The 25861-nt window shown below is 37.9% G+C and overlaps 1 protein-coding gene across 1 annotated transcript in view; it reads left to right on the top strand.

Annotated features, from left to right (window-relative positions):
* MALT1 (MALT1 paracaspase) overlaps positions 1 to 25520 on the top strand; it is a 39067-nt gene extending 13547 nt beyond the window's left edge. The window contains exons 6-17 of the mRNA XM_050913459.1: positions 333 to 429; positions 1156 to 1188; positions 2944 to 2970; positions 4116 to 4151; positions 5986 to 6189; positions 12026 to 12203; positions 13593 to 13667; positions 14755 to 14882; positions 18674 to 18823; positions 20288 to 20445; positions 21355 to 21480; positions 22248 to 25520. Of these exons, the coding sequence (XP_050769416.1) occupies positions 333 to 429; positions 1156 to 1188; positions 2944 to 2970; positions 4116 to 4151; positions 5986 to 6189; positions 12026 to 12203; positions 13593 to 13667; positions 14755 to 14882; positions 18674 to 18823; positions 20288 to 20445; positions 21355 to 21480; positions 22248 to 22712 (1677 nt within the window). The 3' untranslated portion in view covers positions 22713 to 25520. The remainder of the gene's footprint in view (positions 1 to 332; positions 430 to 1155; positions 1189 to 2943; positions 2971 to 4115; positions 4152 to 5985; positions 6190 to 12025; positions 12204 to 13592; positions 13668 to 14754; positions 14883 to 18673; positions 18824 to 20287; positions 20446 to 21354; positions 21481 to 22247) is intronic.
* Positions 25521 to 25861: the final 341 nt, after the last annotated feature.

A 25861-nucleotide genomic window follows, 5' to 3' on the forward strand; every position in this document is an offset into this window, starting at 1 on the left:
TATTGACATAACAAAGATTAAGTATCAGTAAAAGTGAAAACTTCTCTTTCTATCTTGCACTGCAAAGCACTCTGATTTGTACAAGCCATTGCATTCAGTGCTTAATGCATCTCAAGCCTGTGAGGTGGATTTGCATTCTTTCTTCAATTCTTGAAAGCATTTCTAGAACACATGTGCCGTCCAGCTTACTGAAGAATGAGGGTATCAGCAGCTTTTGGATTTGTTTAGGCTTTGCTTTTAGTTTTTATTCTTTCTTGCATGTGGGTTTAAATGAAACTGATACAGGTATTCTTTTGGGGTCTGGCGGGATGACTGTGATGATGCTTGCACAGGTAACTTATGTGGATGTGGAACATCAAGGGACATATTGGTGTCATGTATTCAATGACCGGGAAGATCAAGACAGCAAGAAGATAGAAGTCATTATAGGTAAGGAGTTTTTCTGTTTGGTATAGGTCAGCTGATTTATCAATTTCTTCTCTATCATTAGAATTTATTTTTGAAGCTTTCAGTATTAAGCCAAGCACATGCCTTCTGTATTTTTAGTTTATCCCTTTGTTAAAATAGCTGTGCTTGCTTGCAGGAAGGAATTTTAGAGCTTTATCGGTTATAAAGTGCTTTGGGTTTTTATGGTAACCAGCATAGAAATGCTACGACTTTTTGGCATTGGTAGCATGTACGTGGCTTGTCAGCAGATTGCAAGCTGATTTCTTTATGTTTTTTGACAACTAAAAAACAGTTTAACCCTTGTTGGTGATATGAACTATGTTACACTGAGTCTTTCAGCCATCAGGACAGGTGAGATTATTCATAGCAAGCAGAATAAATTAATATAACATGTTTTAGTATGTGTGCATGTACTTGCAGTAAACTAAAGAAGAGATCTGTTTGTATAGCTTCCAGATCTATCTGGGAATACTATTCCATAATTCATATGAAAAGTTCTTTCCTATCCTAAGAAATACTGTAGTTTAGCATTCCTGAGTTTTAGTAATAATTACTATACAGTCTTGTGGTCAATGCTGAATTATACTGCTATGAAAAGAGCCAGATTGTAGAGAAGCTTGGAAGTGACCTTTGTCTTCCACTTTGTGTGCTAACTCTCATAACTGAGAGCAATTGTCTTCCAATTTTTTCCCCCCCTTAAAACACAAGGAAGGAAAGCTATGGCAGTGGAGTGCACAGAAGGTAAAGTAAATCTTTAGCTGTGAATCAATTTTTAAAAATTAATGACGGGGATGACGGATTGTTGAGTGTGTTGGTGAAAAGCATGTGTGGGTTAAGAGCTTCAGTCTATTTTAAAACACTGATGTGTGATACAACGTTCCTTCTGCATGTGCTTCTCTCTTCTTTGCCTTGATACCATGATCTAGAGCACACGGGAGAAAAACTAAGCTACTTTCTTCTTCTGTGGTATTCAAAGTTGTTTGATTTTTGCGCTGTTCTTGTGTCCTGTGCTCACAGTTTCTACTGAAATGTAAAGATCTTGAGCTTTCTTTGGCTGGGCTCAGGAGGCAACATCCTTGCAAGAAAAGCGGAAGATGTTTAGGAACCTGGGTGACCTTAGAGCTGGACAGAGCTAGTTCCACTGTCAGCTCTGTGTCTGCAAGAGGTGTTTCCAGCATCCTTATTAGGATGATTTCTGTTCTCCTTTGCATTGCTGCAATGCAGAGGAAGAAGTGTATTGTGACCTTTAATGTTGATGCCATCCCTTGATTACTGAGCATCTCGACGTCCGTAAATATTTACATCATAGGGGATCATATATAAAGATGTAAGGCTGCTTACAGCAGCCCCCCCAGCTTACCTGCCAACAATGGAAAAAAAAATGCATTTGCAAAGTACAGTAAATGGCTCTCTACCCTGTTTTTTCATAGAATTGTAGAATTTTCTTGGAATTAAACTGCTCTGCAGCATTTCTTGTTCAAAGTTTAACCAGAGCTGATGTTCCCCTTTAGCCCTTTTGCTAAAGGTTTAACATTGTGAGGGGATTGTGTACTGTCACTCACTGGAACATACAAGTGACACACATTTCGGTGTCAGCCACTTTCATGGCATGGCTTCTAAAACTGATCGTCTCTTTGAGCCTTCACATCTTTTCTGGCTTGGGGGTGTCTGCGTTACCTGACGGAGTGCTATGCGGAAGCCTCCTAGTTACCTGTAATTCAACTACCCTTTGAAGCAGAATGTAACCACTGTATTGTCTGTGGGGGTCTACACCCAAACTACAGTTTGCTTGGATGCAACATCATTCTGCTACGAAGCTACATTAACACCTACAGTAGTATCACCTCAGGTCACTCCAGTCTCCCACGTGGGTATAGAGCCTGCTCTTGTGGCTTAAGAGGTCTGCCTAGGGCTCCACTGCATGGAGCAGGCCTGCTCTAAGAGACCTCTGGTGCTTCAGATAAATTATTTTTCTTTTTCATAGTTTCCAGTGTTCTCAGAATAAATAAGTGAAACCTGTGGTACCTTAGAATGTTTGAAAATTGTATCTGAAGTCTTTCTGAATACACATGGCTTTACAAAGTAAGATTTCTTGCTCAGGATGTTGCTTTTTCAGCAGTCCTTCAAACATGTATTTTTCAAATGGGTGATTCTGGTATCTTGTTCCTTATTCATTCAAACTGCTTGCATGCCTGTGGAATTGAGGCATAGTATGTCTTTCTCCCTTTGTTTTGAGATCTACTGTATTATAATGCTGTGTGTAGCATAGCTTAATATATTGATGTAGGATTTTCTCTTCTCTGCATGTGGAATAAACATATGAAAGGTTAGATTTACAGAAATGCAAAGCCAAAAGTATTTTAGAAAGGTAGTTTGTTCTTTAACGTTCGGCTTGTATTAATAATGGCATGACACTTAATTATATTTTTATTAATAAAAAATTTATTTTTTGCTTCTTGTTTAAACTATGATTTTTATTGGTGTATTTCTTCACAGAAGATCTAAGTGATCTTCAAAAATCAGGTAAGTGATAAGTTTTGAAAAAATTTAATTTCACATCTTCATTTTATGTTACAAATCAGTGAAGCCTAGCTGGGTTATAATATATAGTTTACATTATTTGGATGTGTTTATAACTGGGGATCTAATAGGGGCAGATACCAACACAGCTTTCTGGTTCCAATAAATTAACTTGAAGAATATAGTGAATCATAGGGTTGCTATTATCTCTGTAAAATCACACAGAGCTGGTCTTTTATACTGCATGTATACTTATACAAATACAGAAGGAATTATCTTTTTCTTTCTTGTCTGTGGCTTCTTTGGACTCTTAAGTTTTAGTATGTTGCTGCTTTTTCAGATGATTAAGGTGAAAAAGATGTAAGGTGTCTGGCTGTCACCCATGATATGTTGAAATGGTATATTTCTTAAATTCATGTTGGAGTGAGCTAATGTAATTTGAAGCCTGTTTGATGTTTATTATAGAAAAGTAGATCTGGAGTAGTGCTCCATAAGGGATTATCCCTGGTATAGTGTTCCCAAAATCTCAAATCACAAAGGTCCTATAATTTCCTGGGTTAGACATCAAAGATATGTTTAATTTTGCCAAGACTTAGTTTTAGTCACTGAAGTGGTACTGTCATGATATGTAACCTGTTATCCAAAGTGTGCCACTTTGGCATATCGCTTACCTGTTCCTCTTGGCACAGCATTGGCTCTGCCATCCCTCTGTGAAGTACAAAATAAAAGAATTTTCACATACAGATGGTCATCCCTGCTAAGCATCCCCCATCTTGCATGTCTGCATTTCATTTGGAGAGGATGAACTGTTTCAGATGTTACTGAAAATGCTGATGTGCAGTTTGTAAGATTCAAAATTATACTGTAAGCGTCTATTATTTCTTAATTTATAGAACTAGCTATTCATATCCTATTAGGCTATGTTTGCTGGAAGAGAGTGAAGGAAATCAGGTAAACAACAACAACAAAACAACCCCCCAAAACCCCACCTAAACAAAAAAAAGAGCTCTTTTTTTGTCTTTAACTAGCAAGGTATTAGGCAAAGCAGTACCAATAGACTATGACTGTATGGAACATGCGGTTCATTTTCTGCCATTGGCAACTATGACTGTAGTTACTGATGATCTGCTCTTTCAATCTATTTCAAGCAGACCTACAAGAACAGTCAGATCACAGACCTGTTGGTAAGTAGTTTTGTAGCTGTAATGAACATATGTATTTCATATCTAGGAAATAGATTCTGCTTCTTCTGAATATTGCTGCTTCTGCCACTGCTAGTGAAATAAGTGTAGTGCATGTAAATAGCTGCAGGGAGGGAGACTTCTGTGTATTTTTATAGTCCTTTATAATGCTTGCATGCCCTTTCAGTAGTGAACTGTGGTGAGGGCACCAGTATTTTTAGTGACTTGGTGGAGCGTCTACAACTTCTCATCTGTTTCAGTTTACTGTTTCAAATTCCTCTGGCCATGACCTTAGCCAGTGTGTTACTCCATTACTTTGAATACTTCGACAGTTGGAGATAGTGGTATTAGGATGGTGTGACAAAAAGGATTGGTAGTCTGTCTGCTAAGGGTATGCTGTCCCTGCAAGCTCAGCTCTTCCTGTGCACAGTGTGTGGATGCTTTGATCCTGAGCTGAAGCTCATAAAGATAGATGGATAGCATATGTGTGTTATGAAGAATAGTTGCTGGGGTTTTTTAATTGCATTCTTAAATTTGCATGGTAGACTTGACTGTGGTCAGGCACGTTGTCTTGTCAATGCTAAACCAGGTGGAAAGGCTGCTGGCCTCCGTCAAGATTTTACAACTCTTTCAGGTTCATCAGTGTGGGAGGGAGTGTAAGTGCTCCCCAGACCTGGTTCATCTTTTCTAAATTAATTGGAAAGCTTGTACTTTTAAAAGTGTTTTTCAATGACAGTATGCCACTGTCACTGAGTCTCTGCTCTTTACAATAGTTCACACTGTTCAAGACCTTGGAGGTTTTCCAGCTGCAAAAATGTTGAAAACATCTTGTTTGAAGGAGGTGAAATGTTAGACATTGAGGCTATGGACAGAGATTCTCTTCGGGATCTAGCTGTGCGGGGTTACTGACTCTGAAGCAGGTTTGGGGCATTCATGTGATCTCATTTGCCACCAGAGCTGTGGGACAATAATTCCTATTGGAGAGGAGAAGTACCAAACCAGGGAGGAAATGCCTTGCTTTGAATAAGTGCCTTTCTGTAACTTAGTGTGCAATTTTTTGATAAAAATCAGGCTAGTGGTCTCTAAAGCATTTCTGTTAGTGACTTTTTCCCCTTTTCATTGTTGCTTTGTTTACTTATGACAGAATTACTTTGGACTTTATTAAAATCAAAATGAATGTATCTCAAACTATGAGAATCTCAGTAGACTTCCCTCTGAATTTTGTAAATTTCTTGTATCTGTATAATTGTTTTTAACCAGAGCAACAGTAAACCTTAACAAACAGAAAAAAGACTGACTTCTGACCTGTAAAAGTTTCCACCTAAATGTACCGTGTTTTAGAGAGACGGGACATGGGAGATGGAAATGTGAAAGTGATCTTTTGTGTGTGGTGTTTTTTTGGTTGTTTTTTAAGAAGCATAAGAAAATTTGAGGTTTTTGGGAAAGTACACTGGCTATAGCTTTGGCAACTTGCCATAAGAATTTTCATGTTTATTAAATTTCTTCTTGCATGGGGGAATTCAGTAATTGTCTGTGCTTTCAGAAAAACGAAAGAAATGGGAGATAGCCTTTGTGACTCACTCCTTGACAGATTATCCAGTCTGAGATGCATCACAGTTCAGATATGTTGACTGTCAGACCATGCTGAAATGGTTTTTTGGGATCAGAAGAGAGTTGAGCTGTATTGTTGATGCAGGATGACTTTTCAAATCATATAAAATACTGTGCCTGAAGTGAGATTGGATACTATTTTCCCTTTGCAAGAAATTAAATTTAAAGATATTGAACCCATGGAATATAAATGTGATGTGGTTTTGTTTTTCCTTTGTCTTTGCAGCAACAGACAAGGTAGCTCTGTTAATAGGAAATATGAGCTACTGGAATCACCCCCAACTCAAGGCTCCAATGGTAGATGTCTATGAATTGACCAATTTGCTAAGACAGCTGGATTTCAAAGTTGTTTCTTTGCTGGATCTTACTGAGTCCGAGATGCGAAATGCAGTGGATGAATTTTTACTTCTCCTGGACAAAGGAGTATATGGTAAGAACATGTGATAGCCCTTCTGAAGTAGGTCAATTTTGTGATGTATCAAGTACACAAACATCTGGTATTTACCTCTGCCAGCTCACTGTACATGATAGCACAACAAACTTAATGGTAAATAGCATGTATGGAGACTGGGAAAAGTTAAAAACACCCAGCAGCATATTCTTTGACTTTGGTTAAAATGTTATTGTTTCTTTATTCTTAGAACAGATAAAGTGTTTGAACTTTTTTCTTTAACCATGCCTAAAACTGCAGTGCAGTTTTTTGTTTGATATTACTGATGTGTTTTTCTGCTAAAAGCTGCTGCATCTGTTTAGCATATTTGACAACATGCTCTGCAGAAGATGCACATTTGTCCTAAGAAGTCATTAGTACTAGCTTGTAGTAGCCTTTCAAGCAAGAGCAAGAATAGTCTATTGTGTCGCCTGCATTAGTGTATTACGGAAACGAGCTACTAGCAGAGTAGTTGAAAACCGTAACTGCAGTATACAAGACTATGTGTGGTCTTAGGCAACAGTCCTTGCTGCCTTTAGGAGACCTCTTAAACACCTTCTTTGTAAACTTCTATTCTGTTGTCCTCCCTTCCCTATGCCTGCCAGTTAATGATTTGGTTAGGGCTGGCCAATCCCTTGGCATACTTAGGCTGCTAGGTTGCATTTCTGTTAGGGAGGGAGGGAACAGCCCTAAGTACAGCATGGAATATGTTCTGGGCTTGCTGGTGGGACCCTTCGTTCATCCCCTGTCTTTCTGCTGGATATCTGCAGAATGCTCTTTCCTTCTGGATTTCCCTCCTTCTGGCACTCTTCAGGAGGGGCTGCTCTGCTCTCTTGGTCCTCGCTCGCCAGCTCTGTAAAGAACAGAGGAAGAGGGGTGCTTTTCTGTGCCTTGACAGTGAGCTGCACTCTGATACCAGGTGTGTTGGGGAGGGGGGGGAGAGTGGGACATAGTAGCAAAGCGTATCTCTCAAGAAGATGTTACGAACTAAAGTATGCAGTACAGAAATAAGAGAAAAACATTGTGCTTTAGAGTTAGGGCATGACACTCAACAGATTGGATGCAATCTTTTTTGCCCTCTTCTTTTTTGCCAAGTTTTCAGGTTAAGTAGCAATCCTTATTTTGAATTGCTGGTTCCTTTCAGTTATTGTGATACTGGCCTGGCAAGCACAGTTTTTTATAATGTCCTTGACAGGGAGTGAGAGAGTTGTGCAAACCCGTATTCCTACTTCAAAAAGCAAATTGAAAAGAAGTTTGTTTATGTAAAATGAAAATTTAGTTCTCTTAAGTTATGTCTATGCACTTTAAAGAAGTAAAATAAAATAGAGAAGAATTCACATTATCCTTTGCAGAATATACCTTGCATAAGGAAAGGCATTAACTGAGAAATGGTGAGCTATGGACTTCAGGTTCTGACTTTCTGCAGTTGTCAATAATAAAGGACTTTTCACTGAGTTGAATACTAAGATTCCTGTTTGGGCAGAACTCAGGTACAACTATTGTTTCACAGCTCTGTGGAAGGTCTGAATATAGAGTATAAAATTTATTCTTTCTGTGTGTCCTTGCACATTAGATGGAAAGCTTAATAGTGGTTATGCTGCTTAAGCAGGCAGCAGCCCTTTTCTTTTTTTTTCCTTTTTCTTAAACTCTTCAGACTTAAAAATAACACCCCCACAAAAATCCAAGGCTCTTACCTCTAAATTGCAGCATCGCTTTAATGATTGTACTGCAGCATCTCATCAGTATTGGTTTAAGATATAGGAGGACAAATTAAGGAGAGTATGCATACTAAAAGATGTGTGTTTAACACATTTCTCTTTTTTTTCTCAAAGTTTTTGTTATTTGAGCCACACATCCATTTATAAGATACCTGTAATAGAATTTTAATAATAATTTTAAGCTCTCCTCCACACACTGCACAGGAGGTGCCTTCTGCTGGGATAATGACTAACCGGTCGGGTCTGGTATGCCTTGCTACTACTGATATGCATTGATTCTGAGATGATTACTCATATATTGGGATTCCTTGTCATGCATAAACTTGATTTTGAGGGACAAAGTACAAGACAGAACTGGTGGCTGTGCTAGCTGGGGGAGGGCATGGTAGAGTTGATGCACAGAGCAAAAACCTTCATGTCTTGTGTGGAAAAGGCCTAGAATGACCTGGCTTGGAGTGTAAGAAAAGTTCTTCTGTGAGCTTTGAGGAGTTTACTGCTGACTGCCACTATTTCTGTCATTTTTCTAAAAGCTAAGATTGCATAAACGACTCAAGAAATGATTTAGAACAGAGACCAAAAAGTTCTGCCAGTTGTCCTATTTAAATTGCAGAATACCTATAGTAACACCCACCCGAGAAAACATTATTTGATTCTTTTTTGGAACACAAGGTCAGATTATTTCTTAGTATGACTTTTTTAATGATGTGTTACCTGATGCTCTGTCTGTGCAGAACTGGCTGATCTGACATTTGGGCATTTATGTCAGAGCCAAAACTTGCATGACATGAAGACTAATTATGGCAGTAAAGTTTAGTAGACTTTCTGATAGCAGTTTTCTTTTTTTGTTCCCTGGGAAATAGATGTGCTTATACATTTGAGTGAGCTTTTAGATTCTTGCACCTTCTCATTTTTTTTCTATAATTGTTGACATGAATTTAGAAAATAAAGTACTGAAAGGCTTTAATGAGTTTCTCACCAGCACCATATGAAAGCTCTTATAAGGCATATTTTTGCAGTTGTATTTTTCCAGCAAGTTCATATTTCTGAACGGTAAGCAGAGCATTCTTTCAGTAGTGTTTGGCAATAACTACTTCAATTTAAATGGTCACTTTGTTCTTTCTGGATAGTGGCTATTTATGACTTAAAGCATATAAAAGATGCTGTTAGTGCACAAATAGATAATGATTTATTGCATTTTTAGTGGGCATAGCTCCAAATAGAAGAGGCATAGTGGCTACTTCTGTTTAGTCCTTGTTACACATATTCATGATGCCTAATACGACATTGTGTAATTCTTGCTTACTGCAGGAAAGTGGCATTTCAGATACTGTCCCTTAAGAGCAGGAGTAGTAAACAAAGTGATGATGATTGTCTTCTCTAATGGCTTCATTTATGTTGTTCTAAATGTACGGTGCAATTAATATTGTATTCCACAAAGGGTAAAAGCATAGACCCATGTGTTTTAAAGGCTAAAAATAGTTAGGCTGCTTTCTTTTTAAAAAAAGAGAGCGAGAGAGAGAAAGCGAGAGAGAGAGGCAAATACCACTTAAATGCTGACGTCTGTGAGGAACTTGAGCCTACTTAAAATTGTTGTGTCAAAGTGTCTAATGAGGCCCTCCAAACATGTTCACTCTGCTTACTCTGGGTATGCAGAGATTTATTTCTGATATTGAGCTCAACATATTAACTGTTGCAGGTACTCATCAAATAAGCATAGCACAGTCATCTGCCAAGGATATAAAAGAAATGTAGTTGTTATTTCTGAGATATTTCTGTTCATTGAGGAAATACTCTGATAAATCGTGCTTTACATTAAAGAGACTTGTTTCCTTCAGTCAGTCCAATTACTTATCAAACATACACTCAGATATATATAATCTCAAATATAACCTTGATTTAGGTCCAGATCCAAACTCTGTGGAAATCAAATTTAAGAGTTTCCTTTTAACTTGGGACGTGACATGGGGTCATGCACTTGGCACTTAACTTCATTTTTAACTCTCTTGAAACTACCCGGTCTCAGGTAACCATTGGAATCTTATAAATAGCCCAATAGTACCTTTATTTGTTTAGGTATTTAATCATACACTTTAGATTCTGTGCCCTTTAGAAATCTAACTTTTAATTGAATGAAGCCGTTGCCATTTTCCAAGACTCTGGCAGATGAATAACCATTAGGCTCTTTGTTTAAGTGAAATCTTGCATCCTGGAGTTTACCTTGTATGCACTTGCTGGCTGCTTATCTTGACTATGCATGTTTCCCATAAAAAGAAATTTAGCACTGTTGATTGAATGGAGCAGTTTGCAAGGTCTTGGCATAGTTGTTAATGACTTGAGAGCTTACAAGTAAAAGAGAACCAAAGGCTTAATTTGAAGGGCTATAGTTATATCTTCGTATTCCTTTACAAAAAGTGCAGGGCTGTGCAAGAGAAGTATTTTCATTTGTTGTAGCTATCTGTAATGAAAAGGTAAAAACATCTAGCATACCTACCTACACAAGCTGATTTAAATGTAGATAATTTTAGTATGTTAGGGTAAGGCTTATTTTGTTTTTTCTGAATATTCAAGTTTTGTAGTGACATAAATTTCACAGCTATTTTTAGTAAGAATAATAACATAAGAAGACCATATCTCCAGTTAGCATAAATTGTCATGTCTCTGTTGACTTTTATTCAGCTGCAGCTGTATATATTGCATGTATATATATAGTATATAGCTGTATATATATATGCAACTATATACTAATTGAAGATCTCACCCATAGACTGCTTTGTATAAATAAATAAAAATTCTTTTTAGAAGATGGAATTTGCCAGAGATAAGCAAAAACAGCACTGGGAACAGACAATAGGAAAATTCCATTTAATCATACAAACTTCTGGTAACTGCATTTTATGGCAGTGGAGGTTATTAGTGCTAAGATCATCTAATCTTACTGCAAATTGATATGACTTTAATATTTTTATTCATGTAAGTAAAATCTAAGCCCTAGGTTGCAGTACCCTTTTTCAGGGTTAAGAAAAGCTTTTTCTAATTCCATGATATGTTTTGTTTTCTCTATACAAAACTATTGCATGTTTTATTGAAGATTTTAAATCTTAAAATATTGTAGACTGTTGTGTATTGACACATGAGGGAGATGATTGTAGGATAATCTTTTGTGTCTAGGTAAGCATACAAAGGATTTGTTTGTTTAGTAGACCCGCAAGAGTCATGAGTCTGTAACTGTAAAGAGATGTAGATGCAATCAACTAAAAATGAGGTTTTGGTAGTTTGGTAGTGGGAATGTGCTCTGGAGTCCTACCAAACATGATCATGGAATAATCTTTTTTTTCCCCTCTAAATGTAAAAAATATTTCTTACCCCTCCCTATAAAAAAGACAAGAACAAATGGAGAAACTGACTGTACGGAGGAAACAGCAAAACTAAAAACTTACAAAATGCTCTCATAGTGCAAGCAAGGTTTTTCTCTGATTTTTTTTTTTTTTCTAGTTAAAGTACTTTTAAGAATTGCCAATGATTAATGGTAAGTAAAAAAAAAATTAAAGGAGAATAATTTTAAAGATGACAGCATCTGTCATTAAAAAAAAAAAAAAAAGAAAAAAAAATCAATCCAAACTGTTCAGCATTATTTTTTCCTATCTATAAAATCTGCACTGACTCACTGCTACTCAAAGCTTTGTAATTGCATATGTGAAGATGTTTTACAGTTGGCACATTTCCTTGTTCATATCTGTGAGTTACATATCATACATAACAGATTATTTCTGTTAGAGGTCATAACTCTACTTAAAGCATTTTAAGAGTGTTTAACTGTGTGTGTTTGATGCAAATATCTAATTGATTCTGTTGCATGAGTCTTTTTTAATTTCTTGTGTCTGTGTATTGTGAAGTTGATGTTAACGTGGTTCCCCCCACCGCCTCCCCTTCCTTCCTGTATTAACAAAGGCATATCGATATTAAAAAAAACTGCTTGGAGTAGCTTGAATGACGTTAATCTCCCACAGACACGCAGTGTGGACATAGTGCATGAAGTTTTTGACTATGCTAAAATTTATAGAAATGTTCCAATGTACTCTTGAACTGTGTTTTCAGTCACGTATATTTTGAACTCTCAGGTTTGTTATACTATGCTGGCCATGGCTACGAAAACTATGGAAACAGTTTCATGGTTCCTATTGATGCTCCAAATCCCTACCGATCTGCAAACTGTCTGTGTGTGCAGAACATCCTCAAACTAATGCAGGAGAAAGAGACAGGACTTAATGTATTCCTACTGGATATGTGTCGGAAAAGGTATAATCTCATAATTCATGAATAGTGAGAACTGACAGTAGATGTTTGAGGGATGTTTTTGCTTCACGATAGAGGGAGAGGGTATAATGACTGTAGTTTTGGGAACCAGCTGTGAAGTTCAGTTTATTCACTGCAGCAATAGATTAAAACTGAGCCTATTTCAAAAATGAACAAATAAAACTGAACAGCCACTTTGAGAGAATAGCAAGGGATCTTGAGAGAAAGCTGGACTTCATGCAGAGGAGAAATCTTTAGTCTAGGTTGAGAATTCGCTATACTTGGAAGTTCATGGTTCTGAGAATTCAGTCTGCACCTGCGTGCTTTTAAAGTCAATAGGATTCATTCATAGACTTATTTTGCCTTTGGACTTCGATGGAAATGTGAAGCTGGTGACTAGACTTTCTGTTTCCATGGGTAGATACTTGCCTCTTGATTTGAATGACAGTTATTTCTTTTTTTGTTGTTGTTTAAAAGTTATAAAGCATCAGTCTTATTAGATAAAAGTGAAATTAGGCATCGTAAGGAAGAAAAATGACCCTTTCCCCTTGCATCGTTAACCATCGTTACAGGGAGGAAGGAGGATCCATATGACCAAAGGCATGTTAATTTGACAGAAGGGCTCAAGTGAAGTGCCTATTTTAGAACTCTTCAGAGGCATGGATTTTGTGGACTGCTTTTATACTGGGGATGTTGTGGCCTTATTTAGAGCTTAAAAATCAACTGGTTTAGGGGATTTTTCTAAACAAAGCACTATTTTCTTTCCATGTTAAGAGACTACTATGCCCGATTAAACTTGCACTTGAAATCAGCTCCTCAGTCACCGCTTCTGAAACTTGGTCTCTAAGGAATGTTTCATAATAGAAAATTGCCAGTGCTTTAGTGTTTGTAGAGCCTCTAAACTTCATCGCTAATGAAATGCCAGTGACCCAATTCAGCTTCACAATCTGCTGTCCAAATAGAAAATACAGCTACGTAAGCCTCATGTTAACTGTGCAGACACCATGTTGGGGGGGGTGGGGAATTAAAAATTCATACAGTTTTTGTTATAACCTAAAATGGCTAGTTATCAGAAATCATTTTTTTAAGATTTTGAAGATATTCTTTTCATTTTTAAGAGATTGTAGCCAAACTCTATATTGGTTAATATAGCATGCCCTCATCTGGGTAATGCTTGATATCTGACTGTGTCTTTACATTGTCTTCGTGAAGAGTGTTGATGATGCTGATTTTTGTCTTTTAGCAGTCAGGATTCATTTCAGAATTGTAGGAGAGAAAAAAATTACTGTTTCTGAACAATGCTGTTTTGGTATTTTGAACAACTGTAGAGTTTGTTACCATTATTTGTTCTCAAATTATTATGTTACTTTTTTGTGTTTCCATTTATTGCAGAAATGAATATGATGACACAATTCTTATCTTAGATGCTCTGAAGGTTACAGCCAACATTGTTTTTGGATATGCAACGTAAGGAAATTTTTCTCCTGCTATACCACAGAGGTTTTGAAGCCGGGAGTGACCACTGAGATTGTATAGCTAATCTTTCACAGAAAAATACTAACTGTGGTGTTAAAGGACCAATAATTTATATCCATATCTGTGTCCTCATACTATCTTTTTTACTTTGTTCTTTGAATCATTCCACAGGCTAACTGACTGTGGAAATGCATATGTAATGATTCCCAGTATTTAATGTTCCCATTCAGATATAGGGTAACACCAGTGAGAGAATTGCATTCAGCAAACTAGAAACTGCTGGACGGTGCTCCGGATCTTTTTGTAATGGTTACATGTAGGAGTGCTCTACTCATCTAAGTATGAGAGAGGAAAAAACGCAGAGAAGAAGAAGATTTTACGAATCTTTATGAAGATTTTACGCTCAGACCCATAATGTTCTGTTTCTTTGTGCTGATGGGGACGGGGGAGTTGTATCCTGTGTGTTCCTAATGGTACTTACTGCACTGTGAGCTTGTATAGATGGTCAAGTACTGTGGAGCAGTTCATGAACTATAACCTACGTGCTGTACCCTCTTTGCTCATGTGTCTCCTCTGTTAATGCAAGTTAAATTTCTAGAAAAAAATGTTAGAAATATAAATTAATGAATTATTGGAGGAGTAGCGTATAGACTGGCCCCCGTGTTTCTTCTTCTAGGTATGAAGAATAAAGTTACAACTGCAGTTGAAACTATTTGAAGCGTTTACTTGGGCAGAAAGCTAAATAACCTCTATCAGTTTTCAAGTCAAGTGCAAAAGCTGTTGAATAGAAGTAGTCAAGAGCTTTAATGAAGTCTTCTGTGAGAACTTTAAGTTGCTCATATAAACAGTTTGACATCAGCTCTGGTCTGTGGCTTGATTGTAAATGAAATCTTCCCAGGATGAGTTGCTTCCAAATGAACATGAAGAGCAGATTGGCCTTAGACGCAACCTGGTTTTCAAATTGTAGGGTTTCTTTCCCCCATTCTTAACATAACTTTTACTCCTTTTGTCCTCATGTTGGTCTTAATCATGCAGATGTTTCAGTGTTTTTCCTTGTCTGATATTGGTGATCTCATAGGTGCCAAGGAGCAGAAGCTTTTGAAATTCAGCAGTCGGGGTTGGCCAATGGAATCTTCATGAAATTCTTGAAGGACCGTTTGTTAGAAGACAAGAAGATTACTGTACTGCTTGATGAGGTTGCAGAAGGTGAACTCCAGCTTACTGCACTAACAGTCTTCTCAGCCTGCATTACTAAAAACTTCTTTGCTTAAATGTCGTTCTTCTCATGGTGAATGTGTAACACTACGTTAAGCTCTTTCTTGTTGCATTTTGTTAAAATAGCTTTTATCAAGAAGCAGGTGCTACTGGGCAGCACATTAACAAAGATCATGATATTATAAAGGGATCTGAGCTTCTTTAATAGTGATCAATTTTATATTCTCCTTTTTAGTGAACCTTATTTGTTCTGAGTGTCTTTCTGCATGGAGCTTTGAACTGTCCATCCACAAAAATTACTCTTCTGTCTTGTGGTGCCAGCTGCTAGTGGCAGTCCAGTCATTTCCACGTTCGTTTAAACAATTAACTGAGCCCTGCCTACCTCAGAGTGCTGTAGTGATGATAATTATTTGCTGTCTATCAAAGGGTGTAAGTGCACTATAGAGGGCAATCTACTGTTTTAATATGCCTTGTTCAGTAATTGTCTTTTGTAATTGATGGGAGAAGTGCTAAAGTGAAAACTGTTGAGGGAAAATGTATTTCTTCTGTGTAAACATTTGCTCAAAACATAGAGGAATAGGTATGGCCATTAACAAAGAGCTGTCTGTATAAGATTCTGTTATTTGTAGGTAATGTCCATAATCAGCCAAGTTCTGCTGTGGTTTCCAGTGTACTTGGTGCAACTGCAGATCTCGGAATTTTGCCCAGTCTGTCTTTTGACAGGAAAAAATCCAAGAGGATCCTAAATGCACAGTAAAGTTCTGCTGTCAACAGGTCAGACGGTTGAAAATGAAGTGCAAAGATTAAACTGACAGAGCTTCTGTGAGTGCTCTACTGAGGAAAGGGAAGAGATCATTGGTTCACTAGTTGAAATATAATCATGGAATTTATGTCAAATTGATGGCAATAGGAATCCAGCATACCCCCAGGACATAAATTGAAATGTGATGGTTCTTGGTTACCATTTGTTTGTTTGTCTGCTATATATTCTCATATATATTCTGTCTTTTTGCTTATAGTTGGTGTGCTGCTTGACTAGATCCCATAAAACAAACTTACCATTCTGTACTTTCAGTCTTATCTGTTAAACTTTCCATGAAGTTTCTGTGAAAAGTTAAGTAAAATTTCAGATCTCAGAATTATCCTGAAGAAATAGGATCTGTAGATGGTAAAACTAAAATGATTATTCCAAAGCCTAGGGCTGAAGCTGATTTTTCTTTTTTTTTCCTCCCCTGCATGGGGCGATGTTTTTCTTCTTTTGCCAGGTGCAGTCAAGCAGAGTGCTTTTTGCACTAAGATTTGTACTTTTTATTTGCTTACAGTACTACTCAATTTTGCCATTACCTAAATAGAAAGGAAGAATTTGAGGACTTGCTGTCCTCTCATTTGCAGTCGTAGAAACTAGAGCTAGCTATAGCTGTGTTTCCTGAAAGCCTGGCAGAAGCTCTAATAAAGCTCCTCCTGTTGGATGCTCACCAGCTGCTGTATTTAGGCCCAAATTCATTAAGCCATCATTCCTGAAACTCTTTCTTTTGAAGCAGGCCCCAATATCTTCCCTTTCCTTCATCTTTCTTGCCTTCTGGGACATTCTGACTATTACTGTTTTGTGAAAAGAGAACCCTGTAATCCACTCATCCTAGCATCAATACTATGTCTGTAGTATATGTATATATTAAGTCTTTAGTTTTTATCCTGCATTCTCCCATTGTCAGCCTGTTCAAAGCAGGATTAGGAGTAGAACAGATAGCTGCTTGCATTCTGCAATGGTCACAGACCAATCAGTCTTTCAACTTGCATAAGAAGTTTACAAATCTTATAATGAACAAATATCGAAAAACATTCTTACCGTCTTCCTCCCCTCATCCTTTTTGTTGTTACTTTTGGGTGTTCCTAAGTGGGTTAGTATTCTCTGAGATTTTTCTCTCCTCTTCCCCCCACCTTTGTGGCTTCACAATTCTGTTAGCATCCATTTTCCCTACGCTTCCCCAAATGTCCTGTAAAATACGACTGACTTACTGCTTCGTCTGTACTGCCAGGTTAATGTCATATGCTGTAGATGTTCTGACGTGTGACCTATTACTTATCTCATTCTTGAAATCAGAGTGGAGGGAAAGATTGATTTGTCAGGCAACGTGACAACCATTGTTGTCAGTATTACCAGATATTGGGTGTTAGTGAGTACATTGGTGCACTGATGACACTTGAAAATGTTCCAAAAGAGTGTTGATGTTAAGTGTTCCATGTAAATAGCCTTCATTATTTCATTTTTTTATGAACTCATAAATGGAAATTTTCCAGGATTTTTAAAATTCCCTTTGCAGGCCATAGGTTTTGACTTTCTGTATGCAGCAAAACTATCTGAAAATGTCACCTTTAAATGTAATTGAACTAAATATAGGTAGACCCTAATAAATTGGAGTAAGTTTGAATCGCAGTCTGGTTAAAGTTGGAACGGACTTCTGGAGATTGTCAAGTCCAACCCTGTTGCTCAAAGCAGAGTAAACTAGAGCCAGTTGCTCAGGACCTTGTCCATGTCGGTCTTGAATGTCTCCAAGGATGGAGACTCCACAATCTCCCTGCACAACCTGTCCCAGTGTTTGATCACCCTTAGAGTAAAAAGTTGTTTCTTATGGTTAAGTGAAATTTTCTCTATTTCAGTTTGCATCTGCTTCCTCTTGTACTGTCACTGATCTTGACTAAGAAGAGTCTGGCTCTGTCTATTTTACTTTCCCTCATCAAGTATTTATACAAATTGATAAGAAGTCCCCTGAGCCACATTCTCTCAAGTCTAAACAGTCTCAGCTCTCTCAGCATCTCCTCATACAAAAGATGCTCCAGTTCCCTCATACTTCTCTCATATGAGAGGTGTTCCAGGCCCCTCATCTCTGTGACCCTTCACTGCACTCTCTCCAGTATGTACATGTCATTCTTGTACTGGTGAGCCCAGCGCTGGACCCAGCACTCCAGATGTGACCTCACCGGTGCTGACCAGAGAGGAAGGATCACCCCTCTTGGCCTACTGGCAACACTGTTCCTGTTGGCTGCCTTTGCCACAAGAATGCGTTGTTGGTTCGTGGTCAGCTTGGTTTCCACCAGGTCCCTGAGGTCCTTCTCTGCAGAGCTGCTTTCCAGCGAGTCAGTCCCCTTTCTGTACTCGTGCATGGGGTTAATCCTGCCCAGGTGCAAGACTCGGTGTTTCCCATTGTTGAACTTCATGAGATTCCTCTCTGCCCAATTCTACAGCCTGTCCAGGTCCCTCTGAATGGCAGCACAACCCTCTGGTGTATCAGCCACTCCTTTCAGTTTTTAATCATCTGCAAACTTGCTGAGGTTGCACTGTGTCCTGTCATCCAGGTCATTAGTGATGATGTTAAATAAACACTATTGGCCCCTTTATTGACCCCTGAAATACTCCACTTGCCTCCAATTCTTAGAAATCCCCTCCAATGGTATTATTCACATTCTTGAAATTAGTCACTTTAATTAGGACCTTACTGAATCAGAGCTGTGATATTGCTTGAACTGGTTTTGAAAAACATCTCAGTATGTTGACTAGGACACCTGCAAAACCCTCAGGATTCTCTGCAGGCATCTGGCATGCTGTTTTATCCTTAAGTGAATGAATAGCTGAGCAATGAATACTTCTAAAACTACAAGTTTTTATGGACATGCTGACACTGGCATAACCATAGCAACCACACAACATTGCAGTGATGTACTTAATTTAGTTAGAATTTCAGCAGCATTGATTTTGAAAGAAACTGTATGCATCTTATTTTTAGATATGGGCAAGTGTCACCTTACCAAAGGCAAGCAAGCTTTGGAGATCCGCAGCAGTTTGTCTGAGAAAAGGGCATTAACTGATCCCATTCAACAAACCGTATCTTCTGCAGAGTCTCTGGCACGGAACCTACAGTGGGCCAAAGCTCATGGTATAGTACAGTCTACTTTTAGATGATCCTACTGGCACGATGGGAAAAATAAGAGGATGTACTGCCTTAATAATCTCTAGTCTGTGGGTTGTGATATTGAATGGAAATGGAAGAGATTCAAGTTCATATCTGAATTTCATTAGTATGTTCAGATCTTGGAAATTTTTGTGTTGGGTTTTACCTCTACATGAGATTGTAATGAACAAGATGACATGTAGAATTCATCCTGAGTAAGTATATTTAAGACCACTCAAACACTGTAGGGGAGATTTATATGATGTCTGCCTCCTGGGATAATCTCCCAGTAGTCTGTTTGTGTCTAACAATGACACTTTTAAGACATCATTAATCTCATTCTAAAGTCATCACCTAAAATGGCCAGGTGAACTGTATGGTAAAAGTGCATGATGAACAGGAGTTTTCAATGTATACAACTAAGAAAACTAAGAGTGACATCAGTTCCAGGCTTTCTAGACTTCTTTTAAGAAGGGCAGTGGGGTTTAAGACCTTTTTATCTTTTTCACCTGAATATGTTGGAGTAGATTTTAAAATTTCTTTGACAGATTGGGCAGAGGGTCAGGGATGGCATTTTTAAGACAACTGGTCATGTAGGCAGACTCTTTCACAGATGTAGATTTTTATTTGTGGAATCAAGCCCTTAATTCTTGTTTGTTAAATGATTGAAATGCAAAACAAAAATTATAATGACATAATGTTATCTTATGGTTTATTTGTTTTAAGCCATGCATAGAAGAGCATGTGTTTGGAATTTAGGAAGAGAATAACCTTTATATTTGTATAAAGGTATGTCTATGATAATGTTAAATAATCCACTTCCAGTGGGAGTAGAAAAATCAGTACAAAGCATACAGACACAGAATGATGTCATTGACCCTTGAGCACTTTCAGATATATTCCCACGGATTGAGAAAGAGCCAAAATATAAAGAAGAAAAATGCTGCGGGCTACGCTTTATGAATGTATGCATAGGCTGCGAAAGGAAAAAAAAATGAACCTGAAACTTGTTCTGCTGTCAAATTCAAAGGTTCTTATAATGCTATAGATGTGTTTCATATATATTGGCTATAGACCATATTAAACTTACTGGTTTGATTACAGATATGTAAACAAATTCTTGGGTCAGTAAGCTATATCCTAGTTACAGTAAACGTTGCCTTGCTAGTTGCACAGAGATTGGAAAGAAACCTGCGAAGCAGAAGTTGCATCAGCTCTCTCTGGCAGTGTCTGCCAGTTACTGTGTGATACTAGCAAACAGTGTTGCTGCCTGGTTAGCTGCTAACCTGGTTTGCTTCAGTATAAATATGTAAGTGATAGGTAGAGGGAGGGCAGGAGGAAGAGGTCTATACCTTTTAAAAGTTTTGAATTTAAAAACAAAATTAAAAAAATAGAAAATACATATGCTAAGTTCTGTTGAGAATGTAATGTTGTGTTATTTATTTGCAGAGCTTCCAGAAAGTATGTATCTTGAATTCAGATGTGGTGTTCAGATTCAGTTGGGGTTTGCAGCCGAGTTTTCCAATGTCATGATAATCTACACGCGAATTGTAAAGAAGCCACCTGAAATAGTAGTTTGCAGAGCCTACGTTACAGACTTTGCCCTCGTAAGTACTTCCTATTGGTGTCTTGGTGATCTCCCTCCACTGAAGTTGAAAATGTCTGGTCTGTCCATGTCAAACTGCATCTTTTGTAATAAAATGGGTCTAAACTGCTGAAATCAGGTGCTTACGTGTGTGTGTCTGTACAGACACACAGATTTACTTTTTTTTTTAAATGCATATTTTTAATATATATAAAAATACATTAAAATTAGTCTAGTGTCATCTTTTTCAAACTCTCCTGTGTTTTTCATTGTCTAATATCAAGTATTTGTTAGATTTAATTCAAGAAGTTAAATGTTAGTAGCTCCTGTGTGAACTGAGGACACATCTACCTTGCAGGACAATGTTTCTTAGGCTTTAGTTTTACAGTACTTTGCGCCTGGGTGATCCTGTCCAGTTCCATTGATGTTACTCAGCTGATCACAGTAAAGTGAAGGATAACAGTAAAACAGAAAGCTCCTTGGGGCGAAAAACCTTCTTTTTTGATGTCTATGAAAGAGGACACGGGGCAGAAAACCTTTTTAGATAGAAGAAACAGGACACTTCTGATGCTTTATGAATAAAATATTTGAGTTAATGTGCATAATACATACATGTATTTTTAGCCCACAGAATTAGAGTTACAGTGCTGTACTTCATAGTAGAAGTTAGGTAAAAAAAAAGCAACCCTGAAGCAAGCACAGCAAGTTTGACAGGAACCATCAGCAAAAGAGGGTAACCTACTCAAACGTAACCCCTTCTGCCTGTGACTAACAGTGGTTTCAGCAGCTTTTGCAAGTAATCCAAGATTGGTATTTTCTGTCCTTTTAAGAAGAAGAAAATGCTGACTTTATAAAAAGAAATACTGCTAACTATTTTATGATTTACAAATTCTGTACCTTCAATTAAGTTCTCATTTCTTTCTTGAAACAGGACCTGGATGTGGATCCTAAAGAGGCTAATAAAGGAACTCCTGAGGAAACGGGAAGCTATTTAGTATCAAAGGACCTTCCCAAACACTGCCTCTACACCAGGCTAAGTTCACTGCAAAAACTAAGGGTTAATACATACTATTCCTCACAAGTTTGTTCAGAGAATTTAGATTAATCGTGTTGCTTTGCAGTTCTGTTGAGGTAGCTGTGTATTGTCTGCATATTAAGTAACATGTTCTTTGAAGGGAAAAAATGGCTAATAGCACAATTTAGTGACTTTAGTTTCTTAGCTGAAAAATAAAAGCCAGGGAATCAATGCATACGCGATCCTGATACCGTCATGCGAGGCACTTTGTATTTTCTAGGCCCATACTGAACTTTGACAAGATGATTATTTTTGTGAAGATCATCTGTTGCACACTGTGGGGATGTTCCTATGCCCTGTAGTACAAGAAGAATGTGACGTGACGCAGAGCTGCATCTTACAAAGTCATTAGTAGGAGATGAAAATGTTACTATCATCTCCTTCCATTCCAACCTGTGCTCTTGGGCATGCAGTTTTTGAAAGGTTCTCACTTCAATATACTGTGGCACTGTTAAGTTTCTCTCTCTATCTTTGTGTCATGAACATCTGTGCTGGACATCACTTGGTATCTCCAGTGCTTTTGGCAGCTGGTGTAATACAAGTGCTTCTAGAAATAAAGACTATCAGGTGAGCAAGTATTAACCAAAAGAGGTCCTCAGTAAACAAGTCTTGCCTAATATATGTCTTTAGCTCCTAAAAAGGTTAGTCTCCTTCTCCAGTAGACTGTGCCTCTTTAAGTGTTTCCTATATTGTTTATTTGGGGAGGAAGTGTGACTTTTTTCTCTTCCCCTCCCCCTGCTCTTTTGCAGGAACACTTGATCTTCACTGTTTGCTTGCACTATGAGTACCCAGGAATAGAAGATACAATGGATGAAAGAAAGGAAGTTAATGTTGGGAAGCCCCTTATTGCTAAATTAGGCCTTCATCATGGATTCAAAAATAACAACTGTCTCCAGACCTGTTGCATGGCTAATAATCCTTTTCATAATCAAATAGAATCAAGTCCGGTGGCAACTAAATACTACGTCCCTAGTCATTGCCAACCAAATTCCTGTCCCGGCATTTACCATCCAAACCGTATTTGCTCAGACAGCATCAGACAACCAGCGGCATGTTCTTGCAATGGGACTTCAAGGATATTAGCTTCAAGACATGAAGTACGGAATTACTCACCCCCTGTGGAAAAGAGTAATGTACCAGTAGAGACCACTGATGATACTGCTGAACTGGAATTCCTTCTCTCTAACAACCTCAGATTCTCTAAACAGCAGTAGCTGTGATGTGTTCAGAATAGACCAGAGTATCATCCTTGAATAGGGGACCTTCCACACTGCTTATCCATCTTCTGGAGTTTGGGGGCTTCAGGACAAAGGGATTGGAGTGTCTAGAGGTGGTACTGGGAATGAGGTTATGATGATAATTTTTCAGATCCAAAGAGACAAAACTGGACTGATAGATTTAGGAATGAAAAAGGCATGGTTTTTATTTTTTTCTCCTACCATTTGACATTTGATACAGGGAAAAACCTGAACTCCTCAGAGTTTCCTGTTCCATTCTCTGGCAGTGAAGCAGCTAACGAACAGAAGCAATCACGCAGTTCTGGGAGGAAGTTGCCTGTCTCTATTAGGGGATGAATGCATAAAAGCCTGGCTGTGGTGTCAGAGTTTCTCTTGAGATAGTAAAGCCTTGGATCTTCCCAGCTGCTTCTCCAGTACCTACTGGAGTTATAAGATTTACTGTAAATGCATTTTTCATAAATCTGTTTTCAGAGAGGAATTGCTCATGCTATACAAAACCAAGATAAACATGTATAGCTGTCAGAGGAAGAAATGACAGAATTAAGCAGGAAAATGAATTTCCATGTCCTCTATGATTTAACATTATTTTAAAAAATCCATTAGCCCCAAAATGATAAATATACGTTTCTCTCATCATCTTTCAGTTTCAGTTGTTCAATATCCAGGGATTTCTTTTTACATACTGCATTAAAATAAGGTTTTATGTGTTTACATATGTTGCAACAGCCTCCTATTGAGTATATAAGATGACACATAATGTAAATGAACTGAGCAAAGAGGGAGCTTTTATAGTGAAGATACTGTGTTTTAATATTCCAGTGTTAAGAATGTGTCTCATTCAAGCCTCAGTTTCTTTCCTTCCTCATGTATGTATTAGGATCAGTCACGGACATTCCAGTCCCTTGGATGTAGCTAATCATCAGCTTTGACTGCATTCTCCTCTCTCATGGTCAGATGTCCAGTGTCTGGCAGCAACTGACAGATGGATGAAGAGCTGTGCAAGGAAAACAAAACCTGAACTGAGCTAGTAAACTAACATTATCACTTTTTTTTTCTTTTCTTTTTTTTTTTTTAAGAGAACTACAAATCATCAGAGGGAGCAAAGTCACAGATTCATACTGTGGTGGATTGTTCTTATTACAATAATCTTTCTCTTATGTAACACACTTAAGATTTTTGCTGATCTGATTTCTGGAAAGGTGGTCTTTTCATGTTCTGGAAGAACACTAAATGGACGTGTGGGGAAGAAGTGCCTGTTCATAGCAAGCAAAATATTGTATAGTTAGTCATGCAGTAAGACATGCTGAAGGCTAAAAATGAATGGGCAAAATGAGTGAAAACTTTGGGGTTCTTCAGGCTGAAGTACAGGGATGGTGTTCCTGGACACCAGCCGTTGCTTTTCTGTGGTGATTTTAAAAAGCAAACAAACAACCCCTACTCAGTTGTTTTCCAGGCCAAATGAATTTATATTCATTCAAAGAAAAATGCTAAAAATCTACCCTAAAACTGTGAAGATCCAAGATAAAGCTTCCAGCACACACAAACTTATAAAAGATAAAGCAACTTCAAATGCAGTCTGCTGAAGGTGAGGGACACTTTGTATATGGCCCTACATGTGTGCATTTGCTCTGGAGCTCAAAGGTGGAGTTCTTCTCTCCATAGACCAGGTGCCAGAAGTAAGCTAGTCTTCTAGGTCCTTTAGCCTCTGAACCCCAGAATCTCACTATTAGAGGTAGAGGCATAGGCGCCTTCCGAAGACAGTTGATCCTCTGCTGAAAAGCAAATGACCTACTTTCATATGGCGCATTATTGGTTCGTTGAACAAAGGGAACAGATAGACCTAGCTTGGGCTAGCTGCCAAGCTTTTTACATGATGCAAAATTTATTGAGCTGTCTTTGGGAAAGGGCAGTTTTGCTCACCAAACTGTTTTGCATATTCACGTTGAATAGTTTGGTCAAAAAAGACATAGTAGTTTTTTTAATGTTTGGGTTTGTTTCAAAATACTGAAGAATCTGTGACTTGCCTATGTGTGTCTGTGGACGAGTGTGAGAACACTGATGTTTTATTAGGTCTTTAAAAGTCTTGATGCTTTGAAAGCACGAAAATATTGGGGTGTGTGGTAATTAAAATTCAAGGGAGTTTTCAGATATGGGTAGTAGCCTCTCCTGCCCTGGTAATATTGATAAGCAGTATTGCTTTAATTAAGATCCGCATCATGAAATAATTTTTTACTCTAGAAAAATTATCATAGCGCTTTTCATTAAGTAGGTAGCAAAAAATTAAAATAACTGAATCTCATTGATGTGGTGGACAAACCAGTTTAAATCTTCAGTTGAGAGTGCTGCCTTCTGGTGGGATCTGGTAGTCTTACAGCATGTTGGCTGGACACTGAGGGAGGTGCTCTACGTGGTCATAACAAGTTTCAGATGGGAGTGTTAACGCATCATTAACTAGATCCGTTGATCTTCAAATTCATCTGTGCTGAAAGGTGGATATATGTACATGGATATTAATGTAGTTATTTCCAGAATGTCAGCCATGCTTGAAGTAATCTGCAAATGAGCTTGAGTTTCTGATTTTCTCCTGGAGGGTATTAAATAGCGAAATATTTATTGATGAGTGAGATGTACCTGTGCATTAACTACCCTGTGCAATTGACTTATAAATCAAAAATTATAGCTTGAGACATGGTCTAGTACTGTAATATTTAGCTAATACTTTGTCGCAGTTTCCTAATTTGTATAAAAGTTTATTCTGTTTCTTACTGTGTAATAAACTGTTGTCCACAAAACGATATATCTGTGCGTATGTAGTTGCTATATTCTTCTACCCCTCCCAGTTTAAAAAGCCCAAAACTTTATTAAAACAAAGCATATAATAAAATAATTTCCGTAACAAAAAAGAAGGGAAAATCTGAATAATGAGCTTCAGCTCAAGTTAAACATATCTGTACCCTGGGCCTACACAGGTTTCTCAAACTATGCAATTCAAAGATTTATTTTTTTTTTAACAAGTTCATGTGCTTTCTAGCTTCTGATATCCCAACTGTACTGCTGGCTAAACCTAAGTGATCCTTCTCCGTTGCCTCACAAAGATATCCAAACAAGTTTCAGTAATATTTTCT

The sequence above is a fragment of the Gymnogyps californianus genome, chromosome Z (genome assembly GCF_018139145.2).
Source record: "Gymnogyps californianus isolate 813 chromosome Z, ASM1813914v2, whole genome shotgun sequence".
NCBI lineage: Eukaryota > Metazoa > Chordata > Aves > Accipitriformes > Cathartidae > Gymnogyps > Gymnogyps californianus.